This window comes from Neltuma alba, unplaced genomic scaffold (assembly GCF_004799145.2).
Source record: "Neltuma alba isolate B1F8T4 unplaced genomic scaffold, ASM479914v2 tig00011259_pilon, whole genome shotgun sequence".
Classification (NCBI taxonomy): Eukaryota; Viridiplantae; Streptophyta; class Magnoliopsida; order Fabales; family Fabaceae; genus Neltuma; species Neltuma alba.
Window position 1 is genome coordinate 257,433 of NW_021635972.1, and position 18,943 is coordinate 276,375.

Consider the following 18,943-nt stretch of genomic DNA (forward strand, 5'->3'; position numbering starts at 1 on the left):
CAAAATCGTGTCGACTCGTTCTTAAACTCATGATAACTGTAAACTTGATTAAATTTACGAGTTCATTTATCGAATTTACCGTTTTTACGTTTTTAGTTTACAAAACCGTGTCAATTCGCTCTTAAACTCGTGTTAAATTTTTTAATTTGATTATGTTTAGTGACTTTATATATGATTTTTATAGAAATTTCTTTGTTGAATATGATAAATTATGAACAGTGATAGATATAATTTTAATTATTTAAATTTAAAATGTATTTAAATGAAATTGTTCTCATTTTTTATATATTAACTATATGATTATATACTTTTAATATCACTTTATTAATAAAAGTAAACTCTTACAAGTTTACGATTCAAGTTTACAGTCCGAGTTTACATCATTATTACGAGTTTGTTTAAACTCACGAATTTGACAACCTTGGTCGATACTAATCTATTTACAAAAGTTATTAAGATTCATATTCATAAATTATGATTTTTTTTTTTGCCAAGCTAAATCATGATTAATTTAGAGCTTATTCCAGTTAAAATGGGAAAAAAAGTAAATGGTAAACATATTAAATTTTCTCTTTTTTTTTTTTGGTGAAATTTTCCGTGTTTATTTGATACCAATGCTTTCAAATTAGACTTCCAACGCCCCCCAAAAAAAGTAGCTTCCATCATGCAATGAAATACTGATATCGATCTACACACATATATATAAAAGTAAGAGTATTTGAATAACTTTTTGAAAATAATTTTACGGTATATAAAATAAATATGTTAGAAAAATTTTATTTCAACCTACATTGAAACTTTGTTTTAAGTGTTTTAGAAGTTACCAAACTTTTTCTTAGTACAGTATTCCTCTGGTTCTAAATATAAAACCTATTTTATAGTGTAATTTATACTTTAAAAATATTCTTATATTTAATATCAGAGAAGTATAATATTTAAGAAGCCATTAACAACAGACTGTAATTTTTGTTTCATGCAAGTACAAGAAAAGCCGACTTCAGTCACAACTCACAACAACGTTGTATGACAAAAACATTAATTCTTGTTTCATTTCACTCTATCTTTAGAAGACATTTTTGGAATAGTTTCATGTTTCATAATAAAAAAACTGTTTCGGAGAAAACAGTTGTTCATATGTTGTTCCAAAAAGACTCATTATTAGTTGTGAGTTAATAATAAGAATTGGCGTTAAATAAAATCTATTTTTGATAGGCACAACAAATATTACGTAACACTGTGATTGGATGATGAGGGGTGGGCACTATATATAAACATTAATTATAAAGGGAAGGTCAAGTGCTCGTCACCATGCAAGAACTCGTTGGAATGAATTTCTGAATGATTCAAATTCACACGTACAACCATTAAGCCAACACTTGTTTCTGAATCGTTGACCATTATGGCTGCCAATATTCCACCTTCGCAAAATTACTACGACCTCATATGTTTAATACCACATTCGCTCCTAATTATAAGACTCAATTGACTAATTTGGAGAGATTAAGAATCTTAGTTAAGTTAGTTATTTGTAATGAATATGTGTTGTCCTTCTTAAAATATTCTTGTTAATCAAGTGTATTAGTTAGAGCTACCATTATTAGAAGGACTACATTAAAAAAAAAAGCATAAATATGAGAGACAAAGTAGATTGGGGTCTTATATTTAGGACCAAAATAAAAGCCAAACAAGGTCTTATATTAAGAATCGGAGGTAGGACAACATATATTCATTACAAATAACTAATTTAACTTATTTTCTTAATCTCCTTAAATTAGTCAACTAACTCTTATAATTAAGACAAAAGGTAGTAGCTAGTTAGGATTTGATTTAGTTCTAAATATAAGATATCAATTTATTTTGTTCTCTAAATTTATAATTTCTTACTAGCTATAGTATCTTTATTGATTATACATATCAAAAGGTTTTAACTTAAGGGTAATTATGATTAAAAATAGTACTTTTAAAAAAATCAACTTGTATTTGTAATAATAACTAATTTAACTATTTTTCTTAATCTATTTAAATTAATTAAGTAGTAAGGACCAGAGGTAGTACTTCCTTATGTTCTTATTATAAGAATTATATAAATAATTTACATAAATTAAGGAAAACAGTTAATTTAATTATTTGTGCAAGATTTATATATTAATTTTTCTAAAATACCTTATTTAGTTATGTGCATTGGAAGCTATCATTAAAGTAAACCTCCTTAATAAATATTATTAATAAACACAGCAATTTTCAGAAAATGTTATAAATTTTGGAAGGTATTATATTTTAAAAAAACAAATTATTTAACTCGCCCTTATATTTTAAAATATATGACTATTTATTAATGATGTATATATGTTTAAAAAGAGAGAATTACAATAGTGTCTTACAGAAGAGAAATAATTATCAAAAAGTCTCAATAACAACCTCAACAGTTTATAATGACAAGTCTTATAATGAGAATGACAACTCGTTTTTCAATTATTTTTCTTGTTTGAGACATTATTGTAATTCTCCCTATTTAAAATGAGATTACTGTGCAATGGCCCTTTTGATAGCTCACATTTATAGAGAAGACAAATCATGCACCAATTAAACCAGCTAATAACTAATAACAAGTCAAAATTTCGCCTTCATGAATGAATAATTTTCTTCTCATTTCTTTGTTTTTTTTCTTTTGGCTTTATTAGACCTTTTTCCAAGGTTTAAAAAATTTCGAAGCAAAATAGGTCGCAAAAGCACCCGACTTTTTAATATGTGAGAAATTAAACGTCTTTAAACAATGTGAAAGTAAATCTATATTCTTTATAGGATATAAATCTAAATTGTTTTTTTTTTCTTGTTTTCATTGATTGTTATATACTCCTCCGATCCTTAATATAGAACCTAATTATTGAGTTAGTTTTGGTCCTAAATATAAAACTCATTTATCATATTTATCAATTTTCTCTAAATTACATTTATGGATACTCCCTCAACCATAATCAAATAGAAAAAGAAGAAAGGTACTAAGAAAGATGATTATAATATTTTAGGAAAAACATGTCACATTTCTTATAATTAACTAACTTACCTAACTTTCTTAATCTAATCAAATTAATTAAATGGATCTTATATTAAAGATTGGAGGAGTACTTGTACTACTACTAGTCCTTGATATAAAAATTACTAAGAATTAAATTTTATCCTGAATATAAGATATCAATTCATTTTGTTTTTTAGTTTGTCCAAACTAATACCATTAAAAATCAGTTGTAGCATAAGATTTTCGATTACTTGGGATTTTCCTTTACCTGTCTTGCCACAATTGATTTTTTTTCCCCCACAAGTTGATCTATCTTTCTCGCCTTCGATTTTTTTCGGGAGTTCCCTAGCATTACAAAATCAATACTACCTCCAGTTCTAATTATAAGAATTAGTTGACTAATTTGAAGAAATTAAGAAAATAAGTTAAGTTAGTTAATTGAAATAAATAGGTGTTGTCTTTCCTAAAATATCTTTGATAATCAAATGTATTAGTAAGACTTAGAACTAACATTATTAGAACGATTATTTTGAAAAAAAAATACATAAATATGAGAGACAAAGTAGATTGGGATCTTATATTTATGATCAAAATAAAAGCTAAACAAGATCTTATATTAAGGACCGGAGGTATTAATATTTATGACAACATAAATTTCAACTGCTCAAATTCTTATTATTATATTATAATAACATATTGGTTAATCCTTTTTATTTAGAAAAAAATTGGGGAAAATCCCTCGTTCAAAATTTTATTAGTAAAAAAGATTTGATAAATTATCAAAAGTATGGGTACTCTATATATTTTGTATACACAAAATATAATAGAATAAAAGCATTTCAGAAGATCTTGAATCATAACTCAAATAATGGTCATGTAATTGTACCGATAGGCCTTTAATTGAATCAATCAAATACATGACCTTTAATTAATGAAATACAATCCATCCTAAATCATCACCCTGTGCCAAATCCCCATCAATACTTACATAGTCATGATTCCAGTTTCTAGATGAAAATAACAGTGTAATTTTCTTGGCGGTGATAAATTAATTAAAACTACTAAATAAATAACCTAAAAATCACGGAATTGACGTTTACTCAAAAAGAAAAGGGAAAAAATAGAATTAATAAAATTAAAAAAAATAATAGAATAAAAGTAAACAGGGGTAAGTGGGGGAGTTGGCCGAGTCTTGAAGTATAATCATCGTGCATGCATTAAGTGCTTCTTTTCTTAGTTTCTCCTTTCTTATTCTGCATGCACACGCCTCCCTTTCTCTTCCTCTGTTCTTCATTCGCCTCTTCAAGCTTTTCCGGCCAACCTAGATTCACATTACTTCTCTTTTCCCCTTCCTCTTCCGATCTGATTCTTCCTTGTCGTTCACTTCCTGAATGTGAATCTGCGAGGTCGGCGCGTCCGGCGGCGCCTGATTTTTCGACAAATTACCGGTGAGTATGCTGCTTCTTGTGAACTTACAGTGCTGCTGATGCCAGCTTAAGGTTGGTGTTTGGATGCTTAGCTTTTTTATCGGGGTTTTTCGTTTGAGATTCTGTGTTCTGCTTCGTGAGGTTGGTGAAGTTCTGATTGGAAATTGTTAGGGTTTTCAACTGTTTTGTTTTTTTGACTGGATGCAATGGAAGCTGAAGAATTGAGTTTGAAAATGGTGTCAAGAACTTGCATGAATGCGGCTTGTGCCACCTCGAAGTCGGTTCAGTGGCGGAAAGGATGGCCCTTGAGATCCGGCGAATTCGCCGATCTCTGTGATAAGTGCGGGTAATATACTCTAAATTTCGCATTGATATGTACAATAGATATGTTATGGGGTTGTACGGAATGCTTGTTGGGAGAAATTAGAAATTTCGCGGTTTTCTTATTATCTATTTTTAGTTCTTTCGCTTAATTTTGAGCTCATTTATTTCGTTTTTTTTTTTTGGTCAAAAATTTCATCGAAGTCCAGTAGGGTGTTATACTCACATCCTTGTTGCGAGTTTTGGCTTCTTCGTTTTCAACGGCTTGTTGTTCTCCCTGTATATTTTATAAAGGTGCCCTGATGCTACAATAGGACCTTTTCTCTTGTGTTTCTTGTCAGGGTCCTATTCTACCTTACCATATGAAATTTTCTGATTTTCCAAATGAATGGCCAAAAACTTAAAATATTTATCAGTCATGGCCTAGAAATAATATAACATGTTCCTGTATGAAAAAGGAAAATCACGGATCACCATTGGAACGACCAGGGGATTATCATGTAGCCCACCTGACATACAAAGAAATAAGCTCATAAATGGTTGAACTACATTATCAAAAATAAACCTAGTCCATAATATATAGTTTAAAGCAATATAACTAGAAGTATTGAGTTAGACCGAATGTTGCTTTTAATTAAAAATTAAGAACACAAAGTATGATTGTATTGGTTGGGACCAACTTCATTGAGATCGCATGTGGCCTTGGCTAGGTTTAACATTGAAGATTTTTAAATGATAATTTCACAGTCCATATTCTTAATCTGTACTTTTTTCCTCTCTAGCTCTGCTTATGAGCAATCAACATTTTGCTATGTGTTCCACTCAAAGGATTCTGGTTGGAGGGAGTGCGCATCGTGTGGCAAGGTAGAGTATATTCAAGAAAGTTGCTTAGCTTTTAAGCACCCTGCTTTATGTCTTTCTTAAACATTACCCTGCTTTTAATGATTCCGTACTATTTAATATACACAGCGTCTTCATTGTGGATGCATTGCTTCTCGAAATTTGCTTGAGCTGCTAGACACTGGTGGTGTAAGCTGCGTAAGTTGTGCGAGAGATTCAGGACAACCTGTAAGATAAATTTACTTTTTCAGTTATTTAACAAAGCATACGTGTTCACCACTAGGGAAAAGAATGGAACATGAATCAATGTACTTCCAAAGTCTCATTAATCTTTACAACTTATAAAGAATCATAGATTAACGATCCAGATATTGAAGTGGAGTCCTTTGTTTAGCTGCACCTAGCTTTATTAGAAGGTTGTTAGGCTGATTAATGAGGAGCACTAAATGGTTGCCCTTGATCATGGACTTGATCATTCAATTTAATGACAGTTGTGTGTGACTTGCAACCAAATATATGTTTTATGGTTTGTTGTTTCTTGCATTTAGGGTTATATCACTTGTCAGTAAAGGAAAAAACTAATTTTGTATGCGTTTATTTTTTAGTTGAATGCTGTGTTTCTGGAATTGATTATCCTTATTTTACAGAGTTCAACTATGGAAAAGCCTGATGGATCTGGTACATCAAAAGTTGAAATTGGAAGTGAACTACAATGCTCATTGGTTTCTAACCAATTAAAAGGAAGCAATGTTGAGAAAGTGAGAGGGGTGCGGGTAGGGGATTATGCAGAGAATGATGGGCTTAGGAGTTGGCTCCAACATCATAATGGTGCCACAAATGGGCCTCCTATGCGATTAAAACAAGAAGTTATGCCTTTTATTGGGGAACTTGGAAGCACTTCAATATCACAATTCCATCCAGAGCCAAATGGATCATCCAAGGCTGTCAAAGTTGACAATTGCAAGACAGATGTAGAAATAAGAGATATGTATGAATCATTGGCTCAAACAAATTTGAGTATGACTCTTGGTGCTCCTTTAGGTAATTCAAACTCCTTTCGTAATGATGCTTTTGAGGAAAGGGAGCAGAGTAAGACATCATCTTCAACATTGCCGGGGTCCAGATCTCGCCATCTCTTACCCAAGCCCCCTAGGGCAACGCTCCCCATAGGCTTGGAGGCAAATGCAGGGATAGTATCTCAAATTCGTGTTGCCAGGCCACCTGCTGAAGGACGTGGAAGGAATCAGCTACTTCCCCGTTATTGGCCTAGGATCACTGATCAGGAGTTGCAGCAAATCTCTGGAGAGTATCCATCAGTATGTTTATGTGAACTGTTAAATTATTTGCAGGCTACTTCACTTAGAATGATACACCTGTTACTGTTCGTATTACTGATTAACTTGAAAAACAATTTCCTTAACCATTGTTCATGATATGTTCAAGTTCAAATTCAATCATTGTCCCACTATTTGAAAAGATGCTTAGTGCAAGTGATGCTGGTCGAATTGGTCGCCTGGTTCTTCCAAAGGCTTGTGCTGAAGTGAGTTTGCTCAATTCTGCATTCACATTTTTTATATATTATTGTCATTTCATCTAAACATTAACCAAACTATTTCTTACCATATAACTAAATGAGGAAGTCATTATGCAGACATATTTTCCTCCTATCTCTCAGCCAGAGGGCCTTCCCTTACGAATCCAAGATGTGAAAGGAAAAGAATGGGTATTCCAGTTTAGATTCTGGCCAAACAATAACAGCAGAATGTATGTTCTAGAGGGGGTAACGCCCTGCATTCAGTCTATGCAGTTGCAAGCTGGGGATACTGGTATGTTTTATTTTGCATTGCTTAATTTATTAACAGAGATGTTTTGAGAATAGATAAGCTACGTGAACTTTCTTCCCTCGAAAAAAGAACAGTTGGCGTTCATAATAATCACATAATTTGGCTATTTTTATATTCTGCATTAGTCTATTTGCTATAAAAGTCTTTCTTTGGACTGGACTATCTCTCTTTTTGTCACTGCATGGCCCCTCTCTTAACTCGCAGTGTGAAACAAGATGTATATCCCTATCAGAAAAGAATTAGCTAGTAGGTTTACCCGGTGGATATAATGTTTCAAGATCCGGGCTGCTTATAATGTTATTCATGTTCCATGTTTAAATAAGCTTATGAAGCTCGGTGAACATCCTTTGCTACATTTTCTCTTTGAGAGAAAATGGATGTTTTATCTGACAGAAGTTGGCTGCTGTGAGCTATATGCTGTCAACATTGCTCATGAATCTTCGAATTGCATATATTGTCAAATGGCCTTTGTTTGATGAAAAGTTGATTTTGTTACCACTTCTAACTTTGTGGAGACCCACTTTTTTTTTTTTAAAAAAAAAAACTATATTACTACCTTCTGGGGCTCAAAATATGGATGTAAAAAATAAATTTTTTTTATTAAAATATGCAGTGACATTTAGTCGTATGGACCCTGAGGGAAAACTTATAATGGGGTTTCGGAAGGCTACAAATTCTTCTGCAGTACAGGTAACAGCTAGTTTCATGCAGAAATGAGAAACTCAAACTAAAATATTTGATATATACTTTTGGCAAAATAGTAGACGAAACAGCCATCTAATATCCATTTGGCTATTGAACAGGAATCTCATCCATCTAATATTCCCAATGGCAATCGTTCAAGTGAAACTTCCTATCCCGGTGTTTATGAGAATTTGCCTGTATTAAGTGGCTACTCTGGCCTTCTTCAATCCTTAAAAGGAAGTTCAGAAACCCAACTAAATGCATTGACTAAAAAGTGGAATTCAGCTTGTGGGGAGATGAATTGGCATAATATTGAGATGCCTGAAGGCAGGAAAAGAGAAGGATTGCTTCTGCCACCAGCATTGGTTCCGGAGAAGAAAAAGACTCGTAATATTGGGCCAAAAAGTAAGAGATTGCTTATTGACAGCCAGGATGCACTGGAGCTCAAACTAACCTGGGAGGAGGCTCAGGATTTGCTCCGTCCACCACCAGCAGTTAAGCCAAGCATAGTCATGATTGAAGACCATGTATTTGAAGAATATGAAGTGAGTAATTTCTTGACAAAAATCTATAATTCATGCAAACTCTATGAAATCCACACATTTTATTGTTGAATTTCACAAAGCTTCCCATCTTGAGTTTTCATCCATGCAAAAGCATATGAAAGAGAATTTGATGTCTTGTACACCAGTGCGCAACCACCCCCCCCCCCAAAGAAAAACAAAAAAAAAGCTTCAAATAATCAAGATCCGGTGGTTTGTTGTTGTGACTTTATGAATTCTTTTACCCTTCAGATTATGTCATTCTGGCAGAGTCTAAAACTAAGATATTTGTGGTAATTATGATCTGAAAGACAAGAAATTTTCAGAAATCCTTGCAGCTGCATAGTATTCTTTAGCTCAGTCCAGCTTTTCTTTTCTCACTCTATTAATTATTCAGCTAATATTAAACTAATTGAAATTATATAACGTGATATGGTACCCATGTCAATGCATGTTCAGACACTAGTAAGTATTGGATTATATTGTTGTAATATCTCAGTTCGTATCACTCGTTCAGGGTGTGGTAGTTTTTGGTGTGTGTGTCTGTCTGTGGTGCATGTAAGAACCTTTCTTCTGATGATGAGCTTGTGAAATTGAGTTTTTAAGTTATATTGATGAACTTTTTTCTTTTTGATAGAAAGTCTCCACTTAAAGGAAATACGTTATAATAAAACTCAGCCTGTTCAAAAGGATCTGGAAGAGTTGACTTGTAAAATTCCTATACATGGCTTCTTGCAGGAACCTCCTATCTTTGGGAAGAGAAGTATATTTGTGGCCCGTTCAACAGGGTAAGATGCATATTGTTGCAATTTCTGGCAGTAATCGCAAGGGTCTTGTTTTTTCCCTTTACCATTATCCCCATTTCATTTATATTTCCATTATTTTTCCTATCTTTTTCCACGTTGTGCTAACACTGCATGAATGGGTGGATTAACCTTAGGATGCATGAACAATGGACTCAATGCGATAGTTGCTCAAAATGGCGAAAGTTGCCTGTGGATGTACTTGTTCCCCCTAAGTGGACATGCGGGGACAATTCATGGGATCAGAGCAGGTCAGCAGGAGACCTTTTAGTGCGGTGTAGTTATTAACGAATGTTCTTAACGGGATCCTGATGTTTTTGCGATGCTTTCAACAGGTGTTCATGTTCTGCCCCCAGTGAACTCACCCCAAGGGAACTGGATAATCTTCTGAGATTAAATAAGGGTATGTCTCCAGTTTTTGGTTCTTTCTAAATGTACATGGTAATGGTGTTATATAGTCACCGCCGCATGGTACACTTGAAAATTATTTCATCAGTGTAATTTGCAGTATCAATGTAGCCCTGGTTCTGTATGATGGCAGTTTCACGGGATAGTTGCAGAAAGCATCGCAATCGTGGTTGCATGAAGGCGTTGTCTAAATATATAGATTTTCATTAGTGAAGAATACTATATGTGATTATTCATATCTTGGAAGTTGCGTTTGATTGAATGAAATGGTTGATCTGTTCCTAAAGCAAAAGCACGCGCACAGTTGAAAGGTGCAAGTGATTAATTCATAAAACTTGCCCAACAACCTGGTGAAGAACATGAATCTATGTTTTCTGATTAGAATTAGGAATTTCACAAATTATGCTTTATGACCAAGGAATGGTGTTCTTTCTTTTAATAAATTCTGGATCGGTGATGTTTCATCCATCGTTTTTGTATAGAATTCAAGAAACAAAAAATGGCGGCTAGCCACAGGCTGTCCCTGGAGCAGCATGAATCTTCTGGACTGGATGCTTTGGCCAATGCTGCAATACTTGGAGACGATGCAGGTGATTCTAGCAAGACGCAAGTTGCTACCACTACAAAACACCCTCGGCATAGACCTGGCTGCTCCTGCATTGTCTGCATCCAGCCACCCAGTGGAAAGGGAAAACACAAACCTACGTGCACTTGCAATGTATGCATGACAGTTAAACGTCGGTTTAAGACCCTGATGATGCGAAAGAAGAAACGTCAGTCTGAACGTGAAGCAGAGATTGCTCAGAGAAACCAGCAATCAGGTGGGCCGAGGGATGAATCAGAAGTGGAAAGCACCTCTAGAAATTTAACTCCAGCTGATGGTTCTGAGACTGAAGCGAGGCCACCAAATGAGTTGGACTCAAGAAGTCAAACCGATGTGGCTGAAACTAGCAAGGCACAGTTAGACTTGAATTGCGATCCCGATCGAAATGACATGCAAGCTGGCTCAAACAGTGTCAGCATGATGAGTCTACTTCAAGAAGCAAATCTCCCTTTGGAGACATATCTGAAGCAAAATGGTCTTGCTAGTTTGGCATCAGAGCAACAAGCAAATTCAGCTTCCAATGTGCAGGCGCAGACCACTAACGAAAGTGAGGGAAGACCCAACGAGGATTGTTGTGCTGCTTCTGATGTTAAGGAGCAAGAAAGTAGTCATGAACAGAACAGTGGTGAAGACAAAAGCGAAAATAATCCCCCTTCATGAAGTCCTTACCTTACGTTGATTTTCGCTTCATTTGGATGTTTATATGTCCCTTTTTTTTTTTTTGCGCTTTGCCACATAATTTGTATCTTGCGGGTGTGTGAGCCAATAATTATACATGTTGAATCTTGTGTTTTAGGCTGTAAACTGCAGTCTATAGAAGCAAGAGCTTGAAAGGAATCATTTACAGGTTATTTGTCATTTGCCATTAATATGTGTCTAAAAGGGCTCAACTTGTTTCGACAAAGTACAAATGTATGGCTGACAAATCCATTCTCTCGGACTACATATAAAATTGGCTATTTAAGCTAACAGAAGGCGTGCATCCAGACATCTCAATGGCTGCTTGGATACCTGAAAATAACGTCTTGTAACCATAAGGTAAGATAGATGGCTGCAAGAATTTTTTTTCATTTTTTTATTGTTTTGCTATGCATAGATATATTTTTATTGGAGGAAATTATATTCAAGATATTGTCAAAAACTAAAAAGTGTTTGGATGAAATCAAACCATGGTTTGAAAAATAGCTCCCGGAGAATAGATTTTGTCAAGAATAGATTTTGTGGAAAAGAGATTCTGATAAAATGAGAGTGTTTGGATAGTTATTATCAGAAGCACTTTTTATATATACAAATTACTAAAAAAGGCATAAGTTAATATGATAATTACATAAAACATAGATTTTATAATATATTTTAATTTGAAGGAATAAAATTGTTAATAATATATTTTTTACCAACATAATTAATAATATACTCCCTTCGTTCCTTATTATAAGAAACAAATAACCAAATTACGTTGATAAAAAAAACAGTTAAAATTAGTTGAGGACAATTAATGTGTAAAAAGTATAATGTTTTTTCCAACAATGCCCCTATTAATAAGGAGAGAGAGTATGAGAGAGAATAATTAAATTATTAAAAGAAAGAGAAGTGGGAGGGAGAGAGAGTATGAGTTGGAGACAAAATAAATATGGGTAAAATAGGAAATCAATACAAAAAACTAGAGACAACTTTTAAGTGTCTCTTATATATAGGAACATGCCATAAGCATCAAATGTCTCTTATAATAAGGAACGGAGGGAGTATAAGATAATGTAATTAATAAATAATTAATATGTATATATATATTTATAAGATATAAGATTAAATATGAAGAGGGGTGTTAAAGTCATATTATTGTTGAGATCTACTCTGACAAACATAATCATACTTTCCAATTTGAGCTAGAAGCAGAATGGATTCACTTCTCTTGAAACTATGATTTTAGCCCAAATCATGGTTTCGGATTATTTCTCCCTGTTTCGCTCACTCTTTCCTTAAACCATGGTTTGGGATGATACCCAAACACCCTCTAAATATAGAGACACGTGAAGAACTAACATCTTCTGTTGAATCCAGTATTTCTTGGTCACTACAAAAAATATTTGGCTCACCAAAAGTTGTATAGATAAAATTTATTTCATTGTTATTTTTATAGATATGCGAAACTGAATCAAAGAAAAAGTACAAGATCTCAAGCAAAGCCGAAGAGATTAAAAAAAAAAATGATACTCTAGATAAATCTTCAAGGCAAAAATATTACAAAGAAAAACATGTCATGTAGATTTTTGGTTTGTTCTTTTAAGCCCTCTTGTCCCTTGTTGAAATATCCAACCTTGGAAGAAATTAGACAACTTTCAATACATTACACCGAATTTGATAAATGATAATACGACTTGCTATATTTTGTGTGATCTTGTATTGCTTTTGGTTTTAATGATTAATTTAAAGAATTTTAACTTATGTTGATATAGTTAAATTTCATAGCTACGTGAACTCCAAGGACAGTCATTTTTTTTTTTTAAAAGGGCTGATCTTGACAATATATCATGGATAATTTGTTATAAAAAAAAAAAAAGATGCTGCATTAAATTTAGGAAAAATGGCAAATAAAGACCCTAATATGTGAAATTCTAATTTGAGACTCTTAATTTAAAAATAGTAAATAAAGACCCGGTCCCATATTATAAATATGAAATCTTGGTGAAATGTCCCTCGACTAAATGACAAGTTGATTATGAAAAATGACAAGTTTACTTTAACAAATGACAACTTTAGTAGACCAAATCACAACTTGGTTGAGGGTATGTCAAATGAAAAGTTGACTATAGGAAATAACAAGTTCACCTTAACGAATGATAATTTCAGTAGACCAAATCACAACTTGACTGAGGAACATTTTACACATTTCACTAAATTTCATATTTACAATATAGGACCAAGTCTTCATTTGTCATTTTCTAAATTGAGAGTCCTAAATCACAATTTTATATATTAAGGAGTCTTTATTTACCATTTTTCCTTAAATTTAGTGCCTTTTTTTTTTCTTTCTTTTTTCACGTTTGGCTCCATGTTTTTCCACCATCCAATGCAAGCCATCAATTCACGAATTCATTGTTAATTGTTATCCCACTTTTCCATCTTCTCGAGCATGGAATTACAGTGATCATTAAAAAAACGCTTCATAAAATAAAATACAAAAAAGATTTAGATCTTTCCAGGACTTTAATGCTTTTGTTGCTGACAGTCAGCATCCTATAGTATACAGATTGGAAGCAAAGAAGGAAGGATAATATCACCTTGCCTTTCCACTATCTACAAAAGAACATCCTCTCACCCTAATACTGTAAAAGGTGGGAGAATCAGATCTTTAATTCTTTATCTCCTGTGAACTAGTGCTAATCAAATCAATGAAAAATCAAAAACAAACATTATAGACAGTCAATATCCTACAACACTAGCCCTCCTAGATGCTGAGGAAGACGACTTCTGGCTTAACTGCCGATCAAGCTCATCCAAAGAAAGCATAGAGGAACACCCTCGCAAGGGAAGCAAGTTGGGCCCACCAGACCATCTTGGAGGTGAACCAGATGGCTGCGCTCCTGATGGCAGTGGTGGTGATGGAGAGAAACTCATTCTAGGCTGGGGACAGACGATGCCATTAAGACTTGGCGATCTTGACATCTGTTTTCCAGAAATTGCAGCAGGCTCTTGCAGAGGAAACCGGAGAGAGTACTTCATATCCTGTACCATTTTAAGATGCTCAACAACAATTCTCATAGTGGGTCTTTCTGAAGGCTCCTTCTGAAGGCATTTTAGTGCAATATCAGCTATTGTCCTTGCTGCTTTGGAAGGAAAGCGACCTTTCAGTTGAGGATCCATGATCAAGGACAGTCGACAATCGTCGGCCAGGAAGGGCCAACTCCACTTGACTAAATTCCTCTCTTCCTTGGGGTGACGGCTATCCAGATTCTTTCTTCCGGTCAGTAATTCTAGAAGAAAAATGCCAAAGCTCCAAACGTTGCTCTTCGGAGTTAGCAACCGTCTTTCCAGTGTCTCCACTGATAGGTTTCCCACAGCCTGCACAAAAATAAGATTATGAAAACGCTGAATGGAAGCAGAACTTACGCATTTATCTTTCATGACAGAAATGAGAAATTTTGAAGCACATAAAAGTACCAGCTTAATGTACCAAACAGTTTAAGGTTTCTAGACGAATTTAAAGTTTTTAAAACAGGAAATTAGTTACTGCATAGTTAGTGGGAAAGACTTCAGCTTGGAACTCACGGTGTTGGACAATACCAACTGAAGGACGAAAGTGTATGAAAGATAGTTATTGGCATCCAATAAGTCTGGGAAACCAATGTTATCAATTACTAGTAAAATAATATAAAGAAGGAAAGAATTGGCGCAGAAACCAGAAGTGATGGTTCCATAAGCTGAACGTTTTCAGAACTTCATTAATTAACTGCTATTTTTTGTATGTTCTTAACAAACAAAGCTTATCATCCTCGGTGATAAATTTTTCATCATTTTCAGCAATTAACTGAATTGCCAAACACTATGAAGTTGGAACTCACCGACGAACTGCTTGGAATCTCTTCTTCAGGAATATGCCCAACACAACCATATCCTGAAAGCTTTGCACTAAAATCTTTGTCAATCTGTATGTTGGCTGTAGAAAACTCGTTATACATTGCCTGAAGACATTAAGAGTCATATCAGCAACAATATAAACAAATATGCCTCTTAGTCAATGCACCAAAAGACTGCCCGTAAAACTGAAATATAGTTCCGTTCAGCATAAATGATTGCATAAGAGAAAAGACTCACACCAAACGAAGTTTAAAAAAAAATTTCACCTGGAAGGGCCCTTCTTCATGCAAGAAAGTAAGACCTTGGGCAGCACACAAAGCAATTCTCATTCTTGTATTCCAATCAAGTGGTGGCCCATCAGATCTCCCATACAACAAGCGGTCCAAGCTTCCATGAAAGAGCCTTTCATAAACCAACATTCTCCGTTCTGAACCCTCGCGAGCATGAAAACCTAGCAATTTGCAGAGGTTTGGATGTTGCAAAGATGCAATAGTGTTAACCTCATTTATGAATTCCTTCAAGGCCTGAAAAAGAGAGACAACACTACAGAACTTCAGAATTTCATAAGGTGCTTTGAATTTCAGCACAAGGTTTCCAATGATTTGTAATTACAATTGAAACCGTAATATAGCATTTAGTTAACATTTGGAGGACAACAAGAGGAAAAAAGATCGGATACAACTCAAAATCAAGTCAGATGCAGAGTGCTAGTCTAATGGCCAACACTTCAATGCCGGCTGAAAATTTCTCTGGTGCAAGTATTCAAGTCCCACATATTAAATTTACAGAGAACTGGATTCTAGCCTTTCTAGGATAAGACATAAGGCATTAGTTCTCTTAATTGCACTAAGACGCACATGCTATTAAGATAATCGCAGCTACTTAGGCATGAAGATAAAAATAATTCAGTTTGGAGAGTCAAGTACCTGAGTGGAAGGGTGAAGACGGGTGACAGTGGCATCAAAAGTTTTTGAACTAGAAGCATCATCACCAAAGGAAGCTTTATACATTGTAGAAGAAAGACTCTCTGACATGAATCGATCTGAAGAGAAATTGTGGCAAGCAGCAGCAATATCCTCAAAGGGAAAGTTCCGTAGGGAACCAGTTGGTGGCAGTGGCAAAGGTCCAGAAGCATATAGAGGACCACTAGCTGTCCCTAACTTAAAGCTACTGGTAGCCTTCAATGCAACACCACCCTGAGGAGATGGAAGAGGTAAGGGTTGTGAAGTGGATACACGCTGTTCCTTCATCAATCCAGCTGGGTGTTTTGACTCTTCTTGTTCTTCATACTCAACTGACACCAAAGCATCTTGTTCAGCTGCATCCAGAGTTGAAGGAGCAGATAATGCTCGTATTCTATTTTTTGTGATTTTATTAACAGGTTGAATGGGTTTCACTCGTGTCTTGAAACTAGGAGGTGCAGACTGCAATGATCTAGTATGAGTTCGAGATTGAGGCAATACGGTTGCTACTCCATGCTCTTTATGATTGACATGTTTTATAGGGATCATCTGTTCGAACTTTTTCTTTTTACATTTCAAGACAGAGAAGCACCTCATCCTGTACGCAGAACTCAGCAATTGTGTAGAAAGGTCTACTTCTGCCAAGACGGAATAAGAAGAGCATAAATCAGATAATGGCGCAAACTTAGTTCACTCAGTAATATTTTGACAACCCTCAAGAAAAAATTTCAATGTATGTTTTGGAAACACATGATTTTGCAAACTTTCACAAACTTGTTCTGCGAAGAAAAACATAAGCGAACGGTTTTTTAAATCCTATGCTGACCCAGGCGTGTGAGTCTCATATCAGCTGGAGCTAAGACACAAAGCTCCGATATACAGTGAATGGCTTTTTATTCTATTCCCCCCACTAAATGGCTTTTAGGTTTGGTTTATTTCTAAATCATAGGTGGGCACCAAACTTAATTGGATAGTAATTATGAATGGATACAAATAAAATATCTCATCCTTCTATTTCATTTCTATCACTCTCATCATTCCATTCATTTCTCAGTACCTGCTCCCAATTAACCCCAACGCTACGGGAGCAATTATGCTCCAATTATCCGCAAATCGCAATTAATAAAAATTTGATCAATTAATCACTCACAAATCTCCTTTCTGCAGTTGCATCCATCGCATTCCCAGGAAGCGGAATAATAAGATTAGTTTAATTTGCCATAACATTGGCCCGTTTATGCAACAAACGGAACAGAATTCAGGAGGGGGAAAAAATACCGGAAACGAAACTCCCTAGCAAATTCACGATAGAAAACCTGCAAATGACTGTAATCAAAATAGAAAGGAAGAAAAGAATCAAACCTTTGATGTGGAAGGTCGCGGAAGTCGGGATTAAGCGAAAGCCGGAGAGGAAAATGGTGAAAATGAAAATTGTGGTTATGATTCGGAGAAGAAAGGCCCTTATGAAGTCAAAAAAAGCAGACGGGAAAGTCTGAGAAGTAAAGGTTTAGAGAGAAGACGAAGAAAGAGAAGGTGGAAGCAAGTTGAACATTTGAATACAAAGAGGGTCAAAGAGAAATGAGCACTGGTCATTGGTCAAACCTACCAAAGACAAATTTAATTTAATTAATTCATATCAAATATATAAATCTTATTAATTTATTATTACCAAGTTTCTCGCCAATTTCCTTTTGACCGTTTTGTCCCCCACAGTATTTTCCCACTTCATATTATTTTCATGGAATGCTTAGGGGTATAAAACTCTAAAAGTAAAAATGTCTCAACTCAAAAATATTTAGATGAAATCAAATAATAATTTTAAAAATGATTAATATATAAAAAGAGTTTTATCTGAATTTGTATGAGAATTTTTTTAAAACATGTTTTTCAACATGTTTTTTTGCTGAGTCCAAACATGAACTTTATGTGAAAGTTAATATTTTGTTGGCAGGAAAAAAATATTAGTATAAAGGTTTATATTGTTTATATAAGTCCTGGACAATTGAATTTTTTTTTGGCAACAAAAATAAATAAATAAAAAAAATGACAGTTGAAAAACATAAATCATCTCATGCCAGGTAAGAATAAATAAATAAAAATTAATCAAAAAAATTTTTAAACCTCCCCTTCTTGAGAAAAACGTGTTGATTCTGGTTTAGGACGGACCAGACCAGGATGACCTGTTCGGTAAATTCACCCAGGCATTGGAATTTCCATGAAGTACAACTCCATTGATGAAGTGACAGGCTGGTCAAAGTTTAAAAACTTATTATTATTATTGCTTAAAAAAATTGCAGTCAAGTCAAAAAAAATATAATTATTAAAAAATCTTAATAATAATTTGTAATTAACAAGTTACAAATATTTTTAATTTATTATTAAAATTCATTGGTAATTATTTTGTTCTTTTGAAACTTTAGTGTAACTTTCCTTCTCAAAAAAGTAAGTTTAGTCAAACTGACTGCTCGCTAACATCTATGGTCTGTATTAGCAACTGGCTGAGAAATCTACGGCCAAGATTGCTTCCCACCTTTGACCTTTATTTTTCTAACAACAAAAAACTTTTTTAATTTATATTTTTTGTGATTTTCTTAAATTCATATTTGATTCTCAGAAAATTTGCTGAAAAATCCCCATTGCAAAATTTATGATCAATATCATTGTTTATTTTTATAATTTAATTATATTTTAATTTCAATCTATGTAGTTTAAAATTTTGGTTTTATTATGTTCCTGTTGTTTTATTATTAAATACTTTGGCCTTGGCCAATTCCATATGCATAATTTTTTTCTTATTTGATATGAATATTAATTAATTTTAAAGCATTGTTTTTATTAATATATTTCAAGTAATAATGTAAAAATAATGTGTAGGTAATAAATTACATTTTTTAATTAAAAATACTCCTTCTATCTT

The 18,943-nt window shown here is 34.0% G+C and overlaps 2 protein-coding genes across 5 annotated transcripts; one reads left to right on the forward strand and one right to left on the reverse strand.

Moving 5' to 3' along the window:
- Positions 1-4,253: 4,253 nt before the first annotated feature.
- LOC114763162 (B3 domain-containing transcription repressor VAL2) lies at positions 4,254-11,358 on the forward strand. Of its 4 annotated transcripts, none has more exons than XM_028952772.1 (13): positions 4,254-4,515; positions 4,615-4,789; positions 5,547-5,628; positions 5,734-5,832; positions 6,252-6,910; positions 7,048-7,144; positions 7,256-7,430; positions 8,062-8,138; positions 8,252-8,677; positions 9,413-9,462; positions 9,615-9,728; positions 9,813-9,880; positions 10,368-11,358. In XM_028952772.1, the coding sequence occupies exons 2-13, from the start codon at positions 4,650-4,652 to the stop codon at positions 11,147-11,149; spliced, it is 2,769 nt and encodes a 922-aa protein (XP_028808605.1). In that variant the 5' UTR covers positions 4,254-4,515; positions 4,615-4,649; the 3' UTR covers positions 11,150-11,358. The 4 variants fall into 4 exon arrangements, with proteins under 4 accessions (XP_028808605.1, XP_028808606.1, XP_028808603.1 ...); XM_028952773.1 differs by having other exon boundaries at positions 4,657-4,789; XM_028952770.1 differs by having other exon boundaries at positions 4,254-4,464.
- Positions 11,359-13,631: 2,273 nt separating this feature from the next.
- LOC114763163 (probable serine/threonine-protein kinase PBL1) lies at positions 13,632-17,524 on the reverse strand. Its single transcript, XM_028952775.1, has 5 exons — positions 17,389-17,524; positions 15,991-16,664; positions 15,331-15,588; positions 15,049-15,168; positions 13,632-14,548 (listed from the first exon to the last, which is right to left on the reverse strand). The coding sequence occupies exons 2-5, from the start codon at positions 16,621-16,623 to the stop codon at positions 13,910-13,912; spliced, it is 1,650 nt and encodes a 549-aa protein (XP_028808608.1). The 5' UTR covers positions 16,624-16,664; positions 17,389-17,524; the 3' UTR covers positions 13,632-13,909.
- Positions 17,525-18,943: the final 1,419 nt, after the last annotated feature.